The sequence below is a fragment of the Lithobates pipiens genome, unplaced genomic scaffold (genome assembly GCF_037356315.1).
Source record: "Lithobates pipiens isolate NorthernLeopardFrog02 unplaced genomic scaffold, aLitPip1_a1.2 Scaffold_13, whole genome shotgun sequence".
Lineage (NCBI taxonomy): Eukaryota > Metazoa > Chordata > Amphibia > Anura > Ranidae > Lithobates > Lithobates pipiens.
Window position 1 is genome coordinate 77,036,456 of NW_027507718.1, and position 22,265 is coordinate 77,058,720.

Consider the following 22,265-nt stretch of genomic DNA (forward strand, 5'->3'; position numbering starts at 1 on the left):
CGGTTAACAGGGATTGTATTTTGTATGTGGGAACAGCTCTATATACATGGCCTTTTAAGGAAATCATATATGCAACTCTGGGTGCCTCGTCTGCAATTGTACAGCTAAAAGCCAGGACAAAATTATATTTTAATAAACACTATTAGGCCTAAGAGAGTCATCTGACCTGTAAATGTAATATATCACACTGTCATTTTTGTTACATAAATTTTGTTAAACCAAAGAATGACAGTAAAAATTGCCATCCTTTAACCACTCTTCCACCCAGTAACCCGTCTGTGCCAAATGTTACAAAGATCAGAAAAAAACAGGTTACATATTTCAAATCACTCCGTTTTTGTAACATATGATACGACAATCATATTTTATAGGAAATATTTTATTTGGCCCAGCTTCTATGCACAGTTAAAAGGAAATCTACAATAATCTAGTGTTTCTTTTCCACAACATCACAGAATGTACTCCATTGTAATTACAAGACTGAGGCAAAAACACATTTCCCTTGTGGTCCCAGCACTTTTTTCATTGTAAACATTTATTTCTGGAAACACACAGTAAGAGAAAAATAATAAAAAAACAACAACACAATAACAGTTGGGCATGTTAAGACTACTGTGAACTGTATCCGTGTGGAAGGAAGGTTGCCAAACAAGTACATGTTATTCCTGCATTTATTATAAAGGACTCTAAGACTCTGGTAAAAAGAAATACAACAGCTGAAAAAGGGACACATATTAACAAAAAAAGGAGTAAAGAAAAAATAGAAATGACCATGGAATGTAATGGGGTTTAAACCACTGCGCTTGTACCGATGATCTGGAGAAAGCAGCATTTAAAAGCAGTGGTACAATTGAATTGTGGTTAATGTCAGACATCTTAGTGGGGTAGTGGAACAAGGATATCAACATAGTTGATGGGGAAGAAGCCCGACTGGCCATGAAGCATTCCCTCATACCAATTTTCATCAATTTGATTGGTGAGAGTAATGATGTCACCTTCTTTGAAGCCAAGTTCTCCTTCGTTTTCTGGGTCAAAGTCATAGAGGGACCGACAACATGGCTGATCCATGGCAGCACCTGCACCACATAAAACAATCATAAGATATTAGTGCCATAATAGACTACTGAAAATAATATGAGGTTGTTACATACTAAACAAGGTTTACAAAGTTTGCCTAGAATGCAAACTGGGCTTTTCTTAATGCAAACTCAAGTAGACTATGCAAGCCTATTTAGAACTGCTGTATACTTTTCCGATGTTTTACATTCAATACATTATAGCGAATCGGTCAGCCATGATAAACTTTTAAAATGATGGACACTGCTTTACAGCAGATACTACAAGATGTTGGCTTTTGCCTTTTTAAAATCTGAAAACTTGTGTGTGCCTTTCTAAAATCAAGTACACTTTGATACTAAAGCCCAACTTCAAGGCTTGCCTACCCAGTAAGTGTTTGTCCATGGCCATTAAAGGCACTTTTACGAACAGGGAATGACAGTTTTCTGTGCTTAGCACTATAGTCAAGAAAATCAAACCCCATACTACAACTGAAGATGCACCCAGAGGAAGGCTAATGAAGATAATAGTAGTAATCTTGTGGTACCTTAGCCTACTGTACATATATATGGTGGCAAAATCACATACCCATACAAGATACTGCCCTTCCGGGGCTGGGAGGCCGATGAGCCGCTCCCGCTGTGATTGGACCCACCTATCATTCGGGAAAGAAGCAGAATGGTGGTCTGCCTATCAAGGCTGATCACCACTCTGTGAGAAGGAAAGGTAGTGATCCTTTGTTTCTGCTAAGCAGGAGCACGGATCTCTGCTTTCCCACAGTACAAGCACCTCCTCCACAGTTAGCAAGCACTCCCTAGGAACACATTTAACCCTTTGATCGCCCCTGATGTTAACCCCTTCCCTACCAGTGTTATTAGTAAAGTGACAGTGCATATTTTTAGCACTGATCACTGTATTAGTGTCACTGGTCCCCAAAAAAGGGTCAAATGTGTCACTCAGTGTCCGATTTGTCCGCTGCAGTCCCGCTATAAGTCGCTGATTGCCGCCATTACTAGAAAAAATAAATAAATAAAAACTCCATAAATACATCCCCATTTTTACCAAAAATATGTAGCAGATTTTCTATTTTTTTTATTGGATGTGTTTTATAGGGGAACATTTTTTTTTCAAAATTGACAGGCCTTTTTTGTTTACAGTGCAAAAAATAAAAACCGCAGAGGTGATCAAATACCACCAAAAGAAAGCACTATTTGTGGGGGGGGGGGGGGGATTGTCATTTGGGTACAGTGTAGCATGACTGTGCAATGGTCAGTTAAAGTAACGCAGTGCCGTATCTCAAAAAATGGCCTGGTCATGAAGGGGGGGTAAACTTTTCCGGGGCTGAAGTGGTTAAAAGGTTTACTTTAAGGTGTGCTCTCAATATTGTCACTAATATTGAACCGGTAGGGGTTGTTTTTACCAATCTACAACTTCAGGAAAGAACACCACTAATTAAAAAAAAAAAAAAACACTGCAAAATCTGTAACATTTAAAGTCACATCTTAATTGTTTCAATAAGTTTAAAGTTAAAGAATTTTTTCAGTTTGGATAGAGCAAGGGTAAGTAACCTTTTTTCACATTAAGGGGTCAATTTATTAAAAAATGTTTGTGCAAACATCATAGCTTTGCAGGGATGGGTAGCGGTCCTCTCAGGCTCTCAGCAGCTTGCTGAGACTGGCATCAGTCCAGGCACCTGGCGGATCAAGACTTTGTCGTGATGACGCGGTGCCTGGACTGATTCCAGTGACATCAGCAGAGAGCGGAATTCAGGCTGCTCTCTGCTAAAAATGGGTCACAGGAGTGCAAAACTGATTGCACTCCTGTGACCCATAGGAGAAGCCCAGCCAAACAAGTTCAGGCTGGACTTCTCCTTTAAGCCTAAAGTGTTTGTTAAGCCTATTTATTAAAAACTCGCAGCCGCTCTATTAGAGGCTGGCATACCACACTATGTAAATCCTTTATAAAAATGAGCGTTGTAAATAGCCATTTAGAGCTGTCTTCAGGCCAGTCACGTGAATTGCGGATGCTTTTCAGCTCCAATACATGGCTACTGCAGGAGAGACTGTGATCTCCCTCTGATGTCAGCTAGGGAGATCACATGGCCGCTTGGCTTCTCCCACAGAAGCCCTGTCTCAGAACTGTAAAGTGTCCGCGAGTCTCGTGACCAGCCTGAAGACAGCTCCAAATAGCTTTTTACAATGCTCGTTTTTAGAAAAGATTTACATAGTGTGGTATGCCAGCCTCTAACAGAGAGGCTGGCAGTGGCCATTGTAGGTTTTTCAGAAACAGAGAGGGAGCTGACAGGCAGAAAGGAGGGGGTGAGGGGGAAGAGAGGAGAGCAGAGAGCAGGGCAGCGTATGATGAAGGGACGCACTCTCACCACGGTGGTCAGGGCTGAGTAGCCCTGGTTTTCGTGGTCAGCATAGAGAGGGCATACAGGAAGTGGCAGGATCGGACACTTTAAGCTTCCTGTGCTGTCAGGAGCAGCAACAGTCTGCAGTGCCCTGTTAAATCTATTATTATGGCACCACCATGACTAAAACAAGGCATTGCATCAAAGCTCAGTAATTGGGTAAGGAGGACATTAAGATTTGCAAACACACAATAGAGGCTAATAGCACCCCTGTAGGAAGAGAAGAAATCCACAGCTAAGATAGGCGAAACCATCTATGGGGCAAATATAACCATGGAGGCGCCACAAAGCTAGACTTAATGGATAAGTGATGAGATAAACCACTGCCAAACAAAAACGATATCAAATCCTGTTAAGAGTTTGCCAAAAGGCATGTGAAAAAGCTATTGCAAGGCAAAAATCCAACGCTGCTCACCACCATAAAAACCCCATCTAATTAGCTCCTATTAGGAGCAAATCAATTTCTGTGTTCATTTTCTTTACTCCAGTTGTAATAAATCTTGTAATGAACCTCCACTGTGTGTTCCTACCTGATGGTTTTGGAGTAGTAGCAAGAGAGATTCCTCCATTATGTTGAGTGTTGTCAATGGGCAAAGCAAGTTCCAAACTCATTCGAGGCTTAGGCTGATATTCTCTCCTTGGTTGGTTTGAAGCATCTCTGATTCTGCAAAATTTTCAATTTGTGGGAAATTAAGGCATTTTAATTACTAATTTTTGTAGAATGAAAAGCAATAGTTATTGTGCATGTTTTTATTTTGCCAGGGAAGACGCTGAATCTAATAGCCATTTATAATAAAGGTACAGTAACAATAGAAATTCATTATAAATAAAAAAATATATTAGAAAATAAAGGCAACACTGTTTTTTAGTTCAAGGGTCCTTTTGCGCTGGCTTGTCCATATGACGGATTCCACTTGCTTAGTGGGGGATAAATCTGCTGATGCCTGATGAGCAGGCGGATGACAGGTCCGTCTCCGCTCACTGTGCTGGGACGGACCTGTCCCGCTCTCCTCTATGGAGAGATCGGATGAAAACGGACCGCCTATCTGTTTTCATCCAATCCGATCCTCCAGACAGATGGAAAACAGGGTCACCATCTGTCTGGATTTGGTGGATAGGATCGGATAGCTGCGGGTGTCAGGGGACATGTCACCGCTGACATCTGCTGCTCCATAGGGCTGGATGAAAAAGAGTAGAAGAGAAATCATCCAATGAGGCCACAAGCTCTAATGCCCCTGGTGACTCATCTTAGAGGGATTTCCTCTCACTTCCTGTTTTGGCAATAAAACAGGAAGTGAAAAGAAATTTCCCCACTGGGACACAGATAACAAAAAAAAAAAGACAAAGAACTGTCAGGGTCTATAACCCTACCTTACTTTTTTTTCTCACTGTATACAGTATATACAATACGCTGACGTCTCGCCACCATGTTTGGAACCAGTGCCCCCCTTTGTAAGCACAAAGTTTTATTTATCATGACAATTGTTTTACAGGCATTTGGATGATGCCTTTTACTTTTTAATGTGTGATCTATATTTTTTTAATAAATATACTACACTATATGTGGTCTCCTGCTTGTGGCTCCGTGTGGTGAGTGTTTTTTCACAAGACATTAATAAGCAAACCATCTTACTGTCCCCAGTGGTGAGAAGCAGTACTGCGGGGTATCCCCATTGTGAGACTAGAGCTGGTTGACCACATGTGAAGGATCCTGTTGACACAAACGCGCATGTTGCTTGTTTCCTCTGACAGTTTTAATGTTGGCGATTGCATTTTAGTTCTGTTGCTCACACGTGGTGGAGAGGATTTTCATTAGCTGATGGAAGACACTTTCTTTGTGGTCATATATATCACACATTTTGGACTCTTTTGCATTGGACTTTATTTACACTGATTTATTTTCCTTATTTGTAAATATTGTGGATGCTTTTTGCACATTATGAATGCTGTGTTCATTGCACATGCTTGAAGTTTGTAATATTCAATATTTGGAGGCGCTGCATTATGTTTTTTTGTTTGAGTACTGTATTTTTACCTATTGCAAGCTGCCCATTTTTTTTTTCTTTAGCACTGACCCCCTTTTGTGTTTACAATATAAAAACAAATTTTTTTTATGATCCCAAACCATTATAGCTTATCTTTACATCTTCTTATTACATTTTGCACAAAATAGAAACACAACTTTGCATTAAAATTAAATATTTCATGCAATACTTGCGTGTATGCCCATCGGGCACTTAAAGTTTTCCTTAGTCCTCCTGCAAAGTTTCCCAAATACCTGTTGATCCTGTGAAGGGGTGGCAATGTTGCTGCCCTGCTCCTGAATTCAGAGCAAAGTTGCCACTCTCATGCAGGCTCCTCCTGCTTCCACTACAGTGGAAAGAGAAAATGTTGCATGGGGTGTGTCCATCAGCATTGTCTTTGCTGATTCTCAAGCCTGTGGCTTGTGAATCAGCAGCGGGACGCACTTAACATTGCCACTGTTGAAACTCTCCCACTTTGAGCTGCAGTGTCTGGGAGGTGGAGTGTGTGAAACACAAATGGGGTTTATCCATCACATAACTGGATTTGTGACTGGGTTAGACTGCCACACAGGAACCCTGAAATGTACTTTAAAACACAAACACATTTGTAAAGTGTACAGATGGTACACACAATTTTAAAGTTTTAATTCTGCCTTCATCTCACACTGTATAGGATCATTCAACAACCTTTAAAACACATTTTGAATACTTAACAGACACAACATAAGTGTTTTACTATATTCCATTACTGAAATTTTACATCTCCATTTTCATACACTATATTACCAAAAGTAGTGGGACGGTTGCCTTTACACGCACATAAACTGTAATGGCATCCCAGTCTTAGTCCATAGAGCTCAACAACACATTGGCCCACCCTTTGCAGCTATAACAGCTTCAACTTTTCTGGGAAGGCTGTCAACAAGGTTTAGGAGTGTGTCTATGGGAATGTTTGACCATTCTTTCAGAAGCACATTAGTGAGGCCAGGCACGGATATTAGACGAGAAGGACTGGCTCGCAGTCTCTGCTCAAATTCACACCAAAGTTGTTGTATCGGGTTGAGGTCAGGACTTTGTGCAGGCTAGTCAAGTTCCTCCACCCCAAACTCGCTCTTCCATGTCTTTATAGACCTAGCTTTGTGCACTGGTTGAAATCATTTGGAGTGGGGTCGTTTATCAGGGGTTGGGCATGGCCCTTTAGTTCCAATGAAGGGAAGTCTTAAGCCGTCAGCATACGAAGACATTTTGGACAATTTTATGCTCCCAACTTTGTGGGAACAGTTTGGGGATGGATCTTTCCTGTTTCAAAATGAAACTTTTAGGAAAATTCCAAAGGATTCCCTAAGATACATTGCATTGCTAACAATCTACTGAACTATAATTAACACTATTTAGTCTGAGCTTCTGTACCTCTTTATTATTATTATTCTATTTGAATAGGAATATCTCTTTTGAAAAGGAATATCGTTTTTATGGCAGAAGCTAGCTGCCATAACTTTGGTATCCTTTTCTTCAGCGGACAGTCCGGTTTCCGATAATAGTGGTCTCTGTGGCGGATTCGCCACAAGGTCACTTCTATTGGCGCTCCCTCCCGCTGCTCTCCGGTGCCCTCCGCCTCTTACTGGAACTGTCTCCATACCATTGCAGAGTGGAAGCGATGTCAAAACGTAGATCTTAAAAGGGCCATTTTTTTAGGGCTGTGGAAATTAAAGATGATTTTTTGATAGATCAAAATTCTTTTGATTGGTACTCACCTCTCCGCCGTCTTCAGGGAGTTTCGGCAGAGATCCGGTGACGTCACGGAAATCAATGTCACTGGACTCCTCCCCCCTTCCCCAAGTCCCTCCGTCTGCTAACGAAGGGAAGGGGGAGGAGTCCAGTGATGTTGGAGTTCTGATTGAACGTAACGCATTCAGGGGCGGAGCTACGCACGACGTCACCCACTGCTGCCCAATGGAACTAACTCGATTGTTGGCTTTACATGCTGTGTTTTTATCATCTTTATGTGAGTAGTTTGTGTTTGAACACAAAAATTTAATCTTATACTTAAGCAGTGAGCACTTAGATCTTTTATTTCTACCCATGACCTGGCGTCCTTGCTGAGATCTAAGGAGACATGAGAGAAGTTTATGGTCAGTGTTAACCCTTTTGATACCCGCTTGCATGACCACCTGTTTTTACAGGGGTCCATGCCATAAGATGAGAGCGATTAGTTAGACCGGAGGTGGAGGGATTGTCACGCTACTGTCGAAAAAAATTACTTACGTCAGTGCTACAGTTTGAATTTAAAACGTATTTGTGTGAACTGTGAAGTTAAGTCATGGATTGTGGAAACTAACTAGTGTCGGGTGACTAATGCAGAGTTACAATGCAAGGAGTTCAGATAAAAGTAGTTGGATCTGTATGTGCGTTATAATTAATCAAAATGAGTGGATTAATCGATTAAAAAAATTTATTAAAATCGAACACGAAAATTTTAATCAGTAACAGCCGTCATTTTTCTATTTTTTTTTTATTGCATTTTAGTGTAAATATGAGATCTGAGGTCTTTTTGACCCCAGATCTCATATTTAAGAGGTCATGTCATGCTTTTTTTTATATTACAAGGGATGTTTACATTCCTTGTAATAGGAAAAAAAATAAAAAATGTAAACGTGCCCGTGTTGCCGAGCCTGCAAGCAGAAGCGAATGCATACGGGAGTAGCGCCCGCATATGAAAACGATGTTCAAACCACACATGTGAGGTATCGCTGCAATTGGTAGAGCAAGAGCAATAATTCTAGCCCTAGACCTCCTAACTCATTATCTTTCACAATATTAAAAAAAATATAAGACAACTTTACTGTTGTCTTATATTTTCATTCAAAAAAGTCTCGGTCCTTAATTGGTTAAGCTGTTTTTTAGAAGACTAAAATATGAGCTAAGCTACAAAGAAAACATTACATTTTAGGATTACCAGAGATGTTTAAAAAAAATAATTATATTATATATATATATATATATATATATATATATAGATATATAGATAGATAGCTTAAAATGGACTTATGTTCTATTAAGCACAAGTAGATAGAAAAAAAATGATATGTATAGGAAAGTGATTATCAGAATGCTATTGTACTTCTTATTTTTTGAAACACAAACTGAGTATCTTTGCTACTAATGCAGTTATAGCAGAACAGCTGTCTTCTACCCCTACGCACACACTCCCACACACATATGCACTGTAGACTCTCGGAGAAAGATGGCCCAAAGTCAAAATAGTATGATGATGCTAAAATGAGGAATAAATGAACAGCAGGACACAGAAGACATACTAATCAAAAAAGAGAGATTATAGGTGTTGTATACTTCAGTCATTATTAAAAACTTGCTGAGTTAGACTGTGCCTTACAATTCAAACACATCCTAGGAGTAAAGGCTGCATGAAGCCAATTAGCTGGATTAAAATCAGTGTTTCACAGGGATCACTAAACATTATCTTGGGACCTGCCTTGCCTTCTGAGCCTTTAACTGACAATCAGAGCAGTGAAGAAAAATAAAGAATGGTTTGGAAACTTCTTCATGAAAGAAGAGGTCCATTACCTAAGGAAACTAGCAAAAAACGGAGTGGGTAGGGTTACATTGGGCACATTTCCAGCACAACATTTGCAGGTGTCCAATCACCCAAAAGTAGCAGTATATAACCTATGGTCTGCGAATAGATGTCCTATGTCCTGTACTGTACAATTAAGATATGTAATATATTGCAGTTTGCCATTCCTTATATGTGTTGGTTGCATTTGTTTCCTTTTTCAAGCTTTGTTTCCTTTATTACTTGTTGGTCCTACCAGTGACATATTTCCTGCCCTAAAGTTCACAATGCTTATGCATCCTATTGCATTCATGGAGTAGGGCCGCGTACACACGCGGGGACTGTTCGCACAACTTTGTCCGTCAAACAGTTTCGGCAAACAGTCCGCTCAAAATTAGCATGGACGGACATGGCCACACACGACGGACGAACAGTTTGCTGAAACCGTGCGCGATGACGTGAACGGCACGTACGACGGGACGAAAAATACGACGTCCTATACACTGCATTATAACTTTCGGCGTGTAAATCCTTTCTGAGCATGCGCGGAACTTAGTTTGACGAACAAGCCTACACACGAGGGGACTGTTCGCTGAAACAAGGTTTCAGCGGACAGTTTTTCGGAATTTCCGAAAAACCTTGTTCAGCGGACTGTTTGCTGAAACTGTCCGCTGAAAGCCCACACACGAGCGGACTGTTTGCCGAAACACTGTTCAGCGGACAAAGTTGGGCGAACAGTCCCCGCGTGTGTACGCGGCCTAGCAGTGTTGTCACCCTAGGAGAGGAAGTGTGTTAGGATTACAGAAAACCTTCTCCTTTACTAGACTCCTTAACATGAGAGTATCCTTTGCTCGTAAAAAAAAACTAGTAAAAAAAAAATAAGAAGAAAAATGCTATAAATCTATCCCCTATTTTGTAGATGCTATAACTTTTGCGCAAACCAATCAATATACGCTTATTGCAATTTGTTTTTACCAAAAATATGTAGAAGAATACATATCGGCTTAAATTGAGAAAAAAATTGCTTTTTTTTAAAAAAATTGGGATATATATTACAGCAAAAAGTACAAAATATAGTTTTTTTTTTCCAAAATTGTTGCTCTTTTTTTGTTTATATACGCAAAAAATAAGAACTGCAGAGGCAATCAAATACCACCAAAAGAAAGCTCTATTTGTGGGAAAAAAGGACATCAATTTTGTTTGGGTGCAACGTCACACGACAGCGCTACTGCCAGTTAAAGCGACGCAGCGCAGAATTGCAAAAAACGGCCTTTGTGGTTAATGTGCATCTATAGCTAAAAAAAACCTTACCTTGTTCTAGACAGCATGTGGAATGGATAAATCTTCTGTTAGGTTTTTATTTCTATCAGTGTCCCATTGGGTTTAATCTGCTATCACATAGTCATTTACTTCTTGCCCCAAGGACACTAGAAGTGAGAGGAAATCCCCTCTTAGCCCTTGTACACACGGTCGGAGATTCCGACAACCAAACCCGTCGGATTTTGTCCGAAACTGTTGCATACACTCGATCGGACAAAGTTGTCGGAAAATCCGACGTAATTACGTTACGACGGGACTACGTTCACGCTAGTAGCCAATAGCTTTGGTGTAGGAATTTGATCTGAGCATGCGTGGCACTTTGTCCGATCGAAATTCTCTACACATGATCGGAGTATGTCCGATCGGAGCATTTTGTCGGAAAATTTTACAAACAAGTTGGAAAACTTGGTCCGTCGTATCCAACGGAAACAGTCCGATGTAGACCACACACAGTTGGAATATCCGACAAAACGGTCCGATCGGACACATTCCGTCAGAATCTCCGACCGTGTGCACAAGGGCTTAGGGATCTTTCACACCAGAACTCAAAACCCAATGGGTTGTGATCTACAGTGGGTGCCCATATTAAAAACTTGCCTACTGGCCACTTTTACCCCCTTCCTGAACAGGCCAATTGTCAGCTTTTAACGCTGTCGCGCTTTGAATGACAATTGCGCAGTCATGCAACACTGTACCCAAATAACATTTTTATTATGTTGTTCACACAAATAGAGCTTTCTTTTGGAGGTATTTAATCACCATTTTCTTTTTTTTTTTGCTAAATAGAAGAAAAAAAGACTGAAAATTTTGAAAAAAATAAAAACAAAAACAAAAAAAAACACTTTCATAGTTTGTTATATCATTTTGGAAACCAGATATTTTTCTCCATTAACCAGCTTCTGTTGACATCCATGATCAGCTGTGACTGTATACAGCTTATCACATGGTAAAGAGCCGCTGATTTGCTGTTTACCCTGGTCTGTGATCAGCAGTGTCTTCTGGACACTGTGATCACAGAGCGTGCCGCCCATGCCCAGCAGCGGGAGCGCAATGGGTGCGATCGCGGGAGGCCGTCATATGACTCCCAGAACTAGCCATCAGCGCTGTAGCCGTCATTTGTCTATAGTGCAGTCGGCAAATGGTTAAGTTATTAACACCACCCCACACGCACCGAAGACCAGGAACTGAGTTATCAAAGGTCTTTAATCATTTTGTTCTCAGTGTAGAGGAGTTAAGTTATTGGCACCCCAAACACAGCTCATAAATTCAGTGCGTTTGCCCACACTGGATCGCATGGTACAGAAGTACCATGCCATCTGGTTGCAGTGAGTTTTCAAAAGTAGTGCATGCTCTACTTTTGGTTCAATTTCAGCCCATTCAAATTGAATGGGCTGAAATTGAACAACCCATAACTACATGTAAATCACACAGGAATGCCCAGTGCATTCCTGTGCAAATCCGAGTGTGAAACAGCCCTTAGACAGCCGTTTCCCAACAGTATTTCCCCACTGGAAAATGTCCACTCTATTGTTGTTATAGTGGCAACTGTGAAAAGTTGGCTTTCCCAAAACGTTCTGTACCAGGAACAGAGAATGAATCTTCAACAGCATTCATTTACCCTTTTTATCTTCTGAACATTCCAGGTGTCCTCACTGTGCTTAGTATGCAATTACCAGCTACAGTCAGGGCAGTAATGAGACCCCTTCACAGCGCACTTCACCCAGCTATCTACAGTTAAAGATATTGCGTTGTGAGATACAAGACATATGTCAGAGCTTCAACAAAAAGCCATGGTCACTACTTGTATATGGAGTACATTGGGATTAGTACCATTTTATTCAGACAAGGTTACCAATTTAGCTCTTCTGTTGCCATATTTACCTCTGTTCCAGTTTTGAAGTGACTTGTTGTAAAATCTGTACTGCTTGCTTATGATATTCCAGTTGTGATTGTACAAGAGCAGAAAGCTGGCTCACTTGTTCAATCTGAAAAAATAAAAGTAAAAAAAAAATTTTATTGATTTATTCAGCTAAAAAAGTTTTTTTAAAGGGTTTTATATTATGAAAAATTTATATAATTTAGCTATTATTGGAATGTCCTTTTTAAAAATAAATGTTTTACACAGTATAGGGGCTTATTCATACCATCATCTTTTATGTGCGCTACACCGCATGAGATACCACAGTGCCCTAAAAGTGCATGAAAAATATTTACCATTTATAATTTATGAAGTTTTTCACTTAAGTGTGTTGTGTTAGAGAAAAGTGTGTTGCGTTTTTCTGATTGCTGCATCCTTTGTATGATTTTGCAAAAACACGAGTGACAATATAGTCAATGATAATACATAGGAAATGCGCTGAAAATACATTAAAATGTAAATTTCATTTTATATAGTGCGATTTTCAGTTAACATGTTCATATTTTCCATATGCCTACAAAAGGGAAATCGTTTACCCTAATCTGGTATGCAGAGAGGAGATGAGCCCAGCAAAGAGGAGCAAGGATAAAGATAGTTTAGGAGAGGGGCAGTGAGCAGCCAACCAGTGGGAGGACAATCCATGGTGGAGAAGGAATTATTTCTAATTAATATATTTCTAATTTCTAACTAAGCTTTGTGAAGAAACATCCAGAGGTCTATGACTCTTCTAAAGACACTTATAAAGGGCTGGATGATAACATTTTACTCAAAAGCAACCTCACCTGAATTCTAACATATATACACTACTAAGAAAAACATGCACAGGTACAAAAATGTATCATAATGGATTCAATATAGTTAAGCATGGGGCAGCTCACTAATGCTAGGTTCTGCTGGAATACAAACTTTTATCTTGCATTTCATCCATTTTTCTAGCAACAGATTTATGAGTCATTTGATTCTCCTGTAAAAATTTTATCTACAATCAATCACAACCTCAACACAGTGAGATGTACTGAACTACAGAAAATGGCTTTGGTTTTATAGACAATAGAACAGTATTGCATTAGTAAAAGGTCTGCGTTCCTTATAGACGCAATCTCAAACATTTAGTAGATTCATTATTATGAACAAGTCAAGGAAACAGGCAGACCAGTGAATGATTGGGGGTTATTTACGAAAGGCAAATCCACTTTGCACTACAAGTGCAAAGTGCACTTGAGATTGCAGTCGCTGTAAATCAGAGGGGTGGATCTGAAATGAGTGGAAGCTCTGCTGATTTTATTATCCAATCATTTGCATGTTCCCCTTGGATCTACAGCGACTGCACTTCCAAGTGCAATTTCAAGTACACTTGTAGTGCAAAGTGGATTTGCCTTTGGGAAATAATCGCCACTGTGTGCTTCAAGTGCTTGTTCTGTTATTAAAATGTCCATTACATGCATTACAAGCAAAAAAAAAAAAGTCCAAAAGTTACTACAAAAAGGAGTGTAGTTTTTTTCTTTATGTGACACTAGAGTCTGAAGAAGACTTTCAGTCCAGCATCTTATGGTTAGCACGTAATTTAGCTGGGTCTTAAAGGATAAGGTCACTTTTTGAAAAAATAATAAAATGGAAAATTTTTTGCAGGTAATTTTTGTATTTTTTTGGAGCCTGTAAAGCAGTGGTCATCAACCCTGTCCTCAGGGCCCACTAACAGGCCAGGTTTACAAGATAACTGAAATACATGACAGGTGATATAATTTTCTGCTCAGTGATTGCAGTATTCTAGTCTGCATCTCCCCAAAGGTAATACAAAAAACCTGGCCTGTTAGTGGGCCCTGAGGACAGGGTTGATGACCACTGCTGTAAAGCATTGCACCAGCGATCAGCAGATTGCTGGTGCCATGCAGGTCTCCAGCAGATCTGCGAGTGTATCTGCTTGCCCGTATATCCCGTACGGGTAAGCAGATACAATCTGACAGGGAGCATGAATGAACTACCATGATGCTCCACAGCACCGTGGTAGTTCAATGTAAACAAGCCGATGTGCCGAACCTTGTAGTTTTCCATGCACAGAGCCCTGTCAATGAGTGAAGCGGCTGGGCGGGTGGATCCCTACTCGGCCACATTTTCTTTTAAACTGTGACAGCTAGTGGGGAGGAGAATATGAGTGTAACATGTTACGAAAGGTGAATTATCCTTTAAGGAACTCAAAGCAGTGCTTTTTGCATATACAATTGGAGTGAATTTAGCCCCCCCCCCCCCCCCGCCAAGTTGTGATCTACAAGCATTTTCAACATAAGCGACTAAAAAATTACTGAAGCCACTCGATCAGCATGAAAACCAAGCAACCAGAAGTTTTAGATAGAGAGGACATTTTTAGCACTCTAGAGTTTAGGAGCTGCTGCGGTTAGGTGTGGTTCAACCTCCCTCAACCTCCCTCTCCTGAACGCGGAAAAGTCGCGTTCAGGATAGAAACATTTTAACTGGGGGCCACAGGAAAGCGTAGAATAATAATGGCATGATTTTGCTGCATTTTGCATTTCCACACAGCCACGGTAACTGACAGCCAAGTGTACATGACGTATAAGAGTATAGATAGTTCAGTTTTTTAGTGCTCCTGCTGCCAAACACTAAGGAATAGTCCACCGCAAAATCTACACTTTCAGGAGTGTTGATATCTTCGGCTCCTCACTGACCTTCACATCACTGCAGAATACAGTAGTGATGTGAGGTTAGCAGGAGAAATAAGTAGAGTGCTGACAGGGACCCAGGAAATTGACATTCCCAGAAGGATGAATATCCTGGGGAACTTTGGGGGACCATGCCTTTAGAACAGAGTGGCAGAAGGAATGGTAAGGTTTACAGTGTATGAGTTTTGGTAAATGTAAAAACAAATGACAGGGTTGCTTTAAATGGACTCTGGTCAATTTTGGGCAACATTACAGAGCCCCCAATTGCTTAAACCCCCCTCCCCCCCCCAAGCAAGCAAGTCCTAACCGCTGATTCGTGTTACCACCTCCCCACTGCAAGAATCCACACTGAATAAGCTCCATTGTCAGTTGGCATTGGAGCTAAACTGGGTTGATGTTACTAACCCATTCCCTCCCATGCAACAGGTGTGGGGGTCTGTTGGTCACTCATCTCTGAACACTGTCACATAGGGGAGACCACATGCTCATATCCAAAGCAACAGATCAAGGAAATCAAAAGATGGGTCTCTGATGGAGTAGGGAGGTGGCAAAGAGCACAAATAAGATACCAGGGCAGGGAAGTGGGCTATCAGAAGAGATGGGCATCACTGCATACGGTATACTGTACATTATACGGGCTGATTGACACATATACTATAAATGCTCTAAGATATACCATATATAGCAATTTACTGTTTTTTATGTCCTCTGATCCATGCAAAGGTTTGCACTCTTGTTTACTGCAAACAAATAAACAAATAAAAATGATTGAAAAAGAAAAAGTAAACTTCAATGCATTTTCAGCGGGTACATATTTAAAGTGAATACTAAAATTTTTACAGAAAGTCATTTTTAATCCTTTTTTGTGCTTGTTCATTATATATATATATATATATATATATATATATATATATATATATATATATATATATATATATATATATATATATATATATATATATATATATATATATATATATAATTGTGAATGATAAAATAATAGGATAATTCGTCTAGTTTTCAATTAGTATGAAAACACTAAAAAGGCTTGGATAGAGAGAGAGAATATGTAAAACATGAGCACTACCAATCAGGGCCAAATGTGTTCTATCTTTGCTTTCTACTCAGTTGTGTTTCTTTTGCAACTCACCAGCTGATCATGCATTGTGCCAGTACTAAATGAATTCAACTGCCCCATAAAGCTTATAAGAGGGAAATTCTAGTTAATACAAATGGTATAGAATTCCTTACATCCATCTCCAAAAGGTTAAACATGCTGGATTCTGCAATTTCTTTGGACTCATCAAATTTCTCTAAAGCCTGACGAATCTCATCATCTGTGATCTTGCCTTGTCGTTTCTTCTTGTAATCAAAGTCCAGACGCCTCCCCTCCAGCTTCTTTAAGTGGTGCTGAAAAAAAGACAATACTATAACGAAGTTTTTTTTTTAAACGCACAGTATACATGTAAGAATTCACAGCACACATTTAGCCCCAGAGTTCATTATGCAAATTAATTGCATACAGCAGTGCATGATAACATCTAAGAAGGCAATGCAATAAAATGGAAATAAACCTCTCCCTAAAGAGTCATTTAGCTATATTATGTAGAAAGACTGATTCCAAAGCAATCTGGAGGTCCTTATTCTACAGTTTATCACCATATTATTTATTATCTGGTACGTGTAACAGCGAGTGGGGCATGTGTATTATCTTCAAGCATTTGTAATTTACAGTGTTGCTCCTGGGCTTAGCAATAGCCATCTTAGTTTGACTAGCAGTTGCAATATGCTTGGTAAATTCTCTTCTGTGCTTTTATAGAAGTTCAAACCAGTTAGTAGGGTCTGAGCAAAGGGGATGTATTATTACCTGGCTATTTACCTACTTGGGATACAGTTATGTTAGTTTGTGTAGGTTGTCTATGTCAGTAGAGTATTGTTGCTATTAAAATAACGGTTTTATTACCCCTGATGTATATCAATCATGAGAGATTTCAGTATCTGTTCCATGCCATGCTTGACAGAACAGAGTATTGAAAGGCTGTCATTTGAATCTATCCAGCTGATAGCTATCATTTAACTATACATTTTCTTACTAAAATTAAACTAAGTGTTATATAAAAAATCTGACATAACTACACAGCTCTGCTGTCTTTAGAACAATGTTTTAGTGGCTAAGTGACAGTTGTAATTTTCTTTTAGTTATCGCTGACCAGTGTGGAGAAATCCATTACATTTGTCACTTTTTTACTTGTTGCCATGGGTTAAATTACATGCAAACAGCACAAAAATGGATACCAGATGCAAAAATAGAATGAATCTGAGATTGCTTGTTACATATTACTGAACATCAAGGTTGTGACAACCTTTAGTTTATAAAAAAAAAAAGCAGCTGGGGCATTCAACCTCCTACATTCCACCTGGTTTTTAAAAAGGTTTTTTTTTTTTCCTTTTACCTGTATTTCCTTTAAATCTTTATCATGCAGATTTTGCAGTGGATCTATGAAATTCTGCTTAACATCAATGTCTAATGAGTCTTTGATATCAGAAAGCTCCCTCATAGCTTCTCCTACGTCAACAAGAGCTGGACCTGCAAGTTAATAAATAAAAAAATAAAAATAAATCAGCATATATTCCATCTAGCCTAAACTTTGTTTTAAACATTCAATCGTAAAAGAACACTTCTTTTCACCATGAAACGGGATTAAAGGGTACGTCTGGGAATAAGTAAAAATCCACAAGTCAGCACCCTACCATTCAGTCAGCCTCTGCAGCTCTGTGCTTACCTCCTCCAATGGTTGCGGCCCCCCACAAGGTCTACAGCCCAGCTAGCAACAATTTAGTACAACTGCCCTCTCTGGAATCTAATGTCCCTTGGACTTGATTAGATGTGCCTATACCACAAGAGCAATAGGTTGGACTTGGAAGGCCACAGCAATTGTAAATGTTAAGTGGGGATTTGCCACATTGGGGGGGGGGGGGGTACGGTTAATGAGGCTGAGAAGATTTTTATATACTCCTGAACTTCTTTTAAATTAACATATTTGGTTTATATCTAAAAATGAATCCTGGAATAAATCAAACTGTTAGCATCATTATCCCACTGCCTAGCCTCAGAGTACCTCTATGAAGCCATTGTGTGACAAGGCCGTTGAAATCATTTCTATTCATTTTTCTTACTGAAGTGTTTTTAAGAGCTACAAACTGGTTGAGATTATTCCACTGCTTTGACTTACAAGCAAATGTTGAATAAATAAAGTGACACTAAAATAATTATATTAGATTGTGCTTGAAGCCTCTACTCCTGCCATTCAGGGCATCCTAGAAACTGTTTGAATCTACTTACAGGGTTATTAGCATTCTCATTTACATATATTGTATTGCATTTCTGGAAGCCTTTTACGGTTTATTAAAAAGGAGAATAAAGTACTACAGAGAGGTTATGAAAAAGAAAAGAAAGTCCATTGACCTTATGCATCAAAGTGGCAATACTAGAAAGTTGGTTTCCCACCACCAGTCAAGGTCAGGCAGTTTTTTTCTTTATACAGGGAAGATCTGAAATTAATTGGTGCCTGTGGGGTAATAAAAGTATATTGTCCTGGCACATTGATACATGAGGCTTAAGAGAAAAAACTGTCTCTAACACTGCTCATCTGGGGCTTTACTGCATCTGTGTGTTTAACCACTTAATAACCGCCCTATAGCCGAATGACGGCTTTAGGGCGGTTTCTTAACTGTGGGAGGCCGTCATATGACGTCCTCCCAGAATTCCGCTCTCGCGCGCCCCCTGGGGCGCGCACTCAAGAGCATCCGTGACCGCCGGGTCCACAGGACCCGGCGCATCACGGATCACGGTAAACGGCCGCTCGTCGCGGCCGTTTACCACGTGATCGCTCCTCAATTCCCTGCAAATACTCTGCAATACCCTGCCACTACTCTGCATTACTCTGCAATACCCTGCAATACCCTGCATTACTCTGCAATACCCTGCATTACTCTGCATTACCCTGCATTACCCTGCATTACCCTGCAATACCCTGCAATACTCTGCAATAGTCTGCATTACACTGCAATACTCTGCAATACCCTGCCATTACTCTGCATTACTCTGCATTACCCTGCATTACTCTGCATTACCCTGCAATACCCTGCAATACCCTGCAATACCCTGCAATACCCTGCAACACTCTGCAATACTCTGCAACACTCTGCAATACTCTGCAACACTCTGCAATACTCTGCAACACTCTGCAACGCTCTGCAATGCTCTGCAACACCCGCCAATACCGTACAACACTCTGCAATGCTCTGCAACACCCGCCAATACCGTGCAACACTCTGCAATGCTCTGCAACACCCTCCAATATCCTGCAACGCTCTGCAACGCTCTGCAACACCCGCCAATACCCTGCAACACTCTGCAATGCTCTGCAACACTCTGCAATGCTCTGCAACTCCCACCAATACCGTGCAACACTCTGCAATGCTCTGCAACACCCGCCAATACCGTGCAACACTCTGCAATGCTCTGCAACACCCTCCAATATCCTGCAATGCTCTGCAACGCAATACTCTGCAACGCCATACTCTGAGATACCCAGCCATACTCTGATATACCCAGCCATACCCAGCCATAGTCGGTGATACTCTGCAATACCCAGCCATAGACACACCCCGCCGCCCTCCGGTGCTTCTACCGACTCGCCTATACTATCAAATCCAGAATATTTTTTTTTTTTTTTTTTTTCAGGCTTCCCAGCTTAGAGGTGAGATGTGGGGTCTTATTGACCCCACATCTCACTGTAAAGAGGACCTGTCATGCCATATTCCTATTACAAGGGATGTTTACATTCCTTGTAATAGGAATAAAAGTGATCAAAAAATTTATTTTTGGGGAAAAAAATGTCAAACTAAAATAAATAAAGTAAAATGAACAATAAAATTTTTTATTTTTTTTTAAAGCGCCCCTGTCCCCATGTGCTCGCATGCAGAAGCGAACGCATACGTAAGTCCCGCCCACATATGAAAACGGTGTTCAAACCACACATGTGAGGTATCGCTGCGTACGTTGGAGCGAGAGCAATAATTCTAGCCCTAGACCTCCTCTGTAACTCAAAACATATAACCAGTAAAAAAAAATTAAATCGTCGCCTATGGGGATTTTTAAGTAGCGACGTTTGGCGCCATTCCACGAGCCTGTGCAATTTTGAAGAGTGACATGTTAGGTATCGATTTACTCGGTGTAACTTCATCTTTCACATTATGCAAAAATTGGGCTAACTTTACTGTGTTTTTTTTTTTTTAAGCACAAAACATTTTTTTTTCCAAAAAAAAGCATTCGAAAAATTGCTGCGCAAATACCGTGCGAGATAAAAAGTTGCAACGACCACCATTGTATTCTCCAGGGTGTTTGCTAAAAAAACATATATAATGTTTTGGGATTCGATGTAATTTTCTAGCAAATAAATGATGATTTTTACATGTAGGAGAGAAATGTCAGAATTGTCCTGGGTGCTCCAGAACGCCTGATGGCGCTCCCTGCATGTTGGGCCTCTGTATGTGGCCGCACTGTGTAAAAGTCTCACACATGTGGTATCGCTGTACACGGGAGTAATAGCAGAATGTGTTTTGGGGTGTAATTTGTGGTATGCATATGCTGTGTGAGAAATAAACTGATAATATGACAATTTTGTAAAAAAAAAAAGTAAAAAAAATCTTGATTTTGCAAAGAATTGTGGGAAAAAATGACAACTTCAAAAAACTCATCATGCCTCTTACTAAATACCTTGGAATGTCTTCTTTCCAAAAAGGGGTCATTTGGGGGGCATTTGTACTTTTCTGGCATGTTAGGGTCTCAAGAATTGAAATAGGCCGTCAGTACTTCAGGTGTGATCAATTTTCAGATATTGGCACCATAGCTTGTGGACTCTATAACTTTCACAAAGACCAAATAATATCCACCAATTTGTACTTATTTTTACCAAAGATATGTAGTGGTATAAATTTTGGCCAATATTTATGAAGAAAAAATTACTAATCTGCTAAATTGTATAACAGAAATGAAGAAAAATTCATTTTTTTTACAGAATTTTCTGTATTTTTTCTTTTATAGCACAAAAAATAAAAAACCCAGCGGTGATTAAATACCACCAAAAGAAAGCTCCATTTGTGTGAAAAAAAGGACAAAAATTTCATATAGGTCCAGTGTTGCATGACTGAGTAATTATCATTCAAAATGTGAGAGCACCGAAAGCTGAAAATTGGTCTGGTTATTAAGGGTGTTTAAGTGCCCAGTGGTCAAGTGGTTAAAGAGGATTGCAATCCATTTTTGTAACAGGTTAAATGTTTGAAAAGCTAAATGAAGCAATGTCATCTCAGTACAGTAAATAGTATTGTTTTATATGCAGGACTCATGTAATAACACAAAACCTGAACAACAGTGCTGACAAGGTATCATAGTTATTGGTCACGTTCCTAACCGCCAATGATAATAAAGTTTGCACTATGTTCCAAATACAAAAATACAACATTCAGCATCCCAAATATTCAATCGCATTGGAAGGGACACAAGAAGCATACTTGGTTATAATAAGAGACAAAAACAAATTACCAAAGTTTGATTCATCACCAATTTCTCTGCCATACTTGAACATGGCTTCTGCTAACAAGGCTTCAGCTTGAGGATATCCTGGCCCTTTTTCTTGTCCACGGATCTTTGACATTGTATTGATCATATTGAGTTTTGCTCGAGAAGCTGAACATCAAGAAACAGACATTAAGATAGTAATCACTGTTTAAATTATAATATAAGGTAAGCTGCAATAAAATCACTTCTTTCCGCATCATTGTCCATTCACAGTTTTAGGATCAGTTTAAATGCAACTATTACTACCTGGATTAGGCTGGAGATATTCTACGGACTTTGTCATTATTTCAAGGACTGCTCTACTGGTCACGTCAACTTTCTAAGAAAAAAGAAAAAGCAAAAGATAAAAACTTGTTCATTAGTAAAAATAGATAGCACAGTTTAAAATAAAAAAAAATTGTAGCTGTTTTTTATTCAGTCAAAGTGATTGCAAGCCTTAAAAACATTCAAATGGCTGCAATGAAAAAGCTCCCAAATTAACATTTATAGAAATAAATATGTTTGTTTCGGGGGTTAACTGTATTTCTGAAATCTTTTCTACATCAGTTATTTACTATCTGTATACAACCTTACTTTACAAATAAACATTTCATCCATTTAAATGGATTCCCAGAGCACTACAAGTCATCTAAAATAGACGGC

The 22,265-nt window shown here is 39.6% G+C and overlaps 1 protein-coding gene across 2 annotated transcripts in view; it reads right to left on the minus strand.

Moving 5' to 3' along the window:
• Nucleotides 1–363: 363 nt before the first annotated feature.
• The window catches only part of SH3GL2 (SH3 domain containing GRB2 like 2, endophilin A1), a 172,001-nt gene continuing 150,099 nt past the window's right edge, over nt 364–22,265 (minus strand). For both annotated transcript variants that reach the window (XM_077475232.1, XM_077475233.1), the window contains 7 exons: nt 21,870–21,942; nt 21,588–21,731; nt 17,434–17,567; nt 16,232–16,390; nt 12,269–12,372; nt 4,000–4,133; nt 364–1,076 (listed from right to left, as the gene is read on the minus strand). In XM_077475232.1, the coding sequence (XP_077331358.1) occupies nt 877–1,076; nt 4,000–4,133; nt 12,269–12,372; nt 16,232–16,390; nt 17,434–17,567; nt 21,588–21,731; nt 21,870–21,942 (948 nt within the window). In that variant the 3' untranslated portion in view covers nt 364–876. The remainder of the gene's footprint in view (nt 1,077–3,999; nt 4,134–12,268; nt 12,373–16,231; nt 16,391–17,433; nt 17,568–21,587; nt 21,732–21,869; nt 21,943–22,265) is intronic.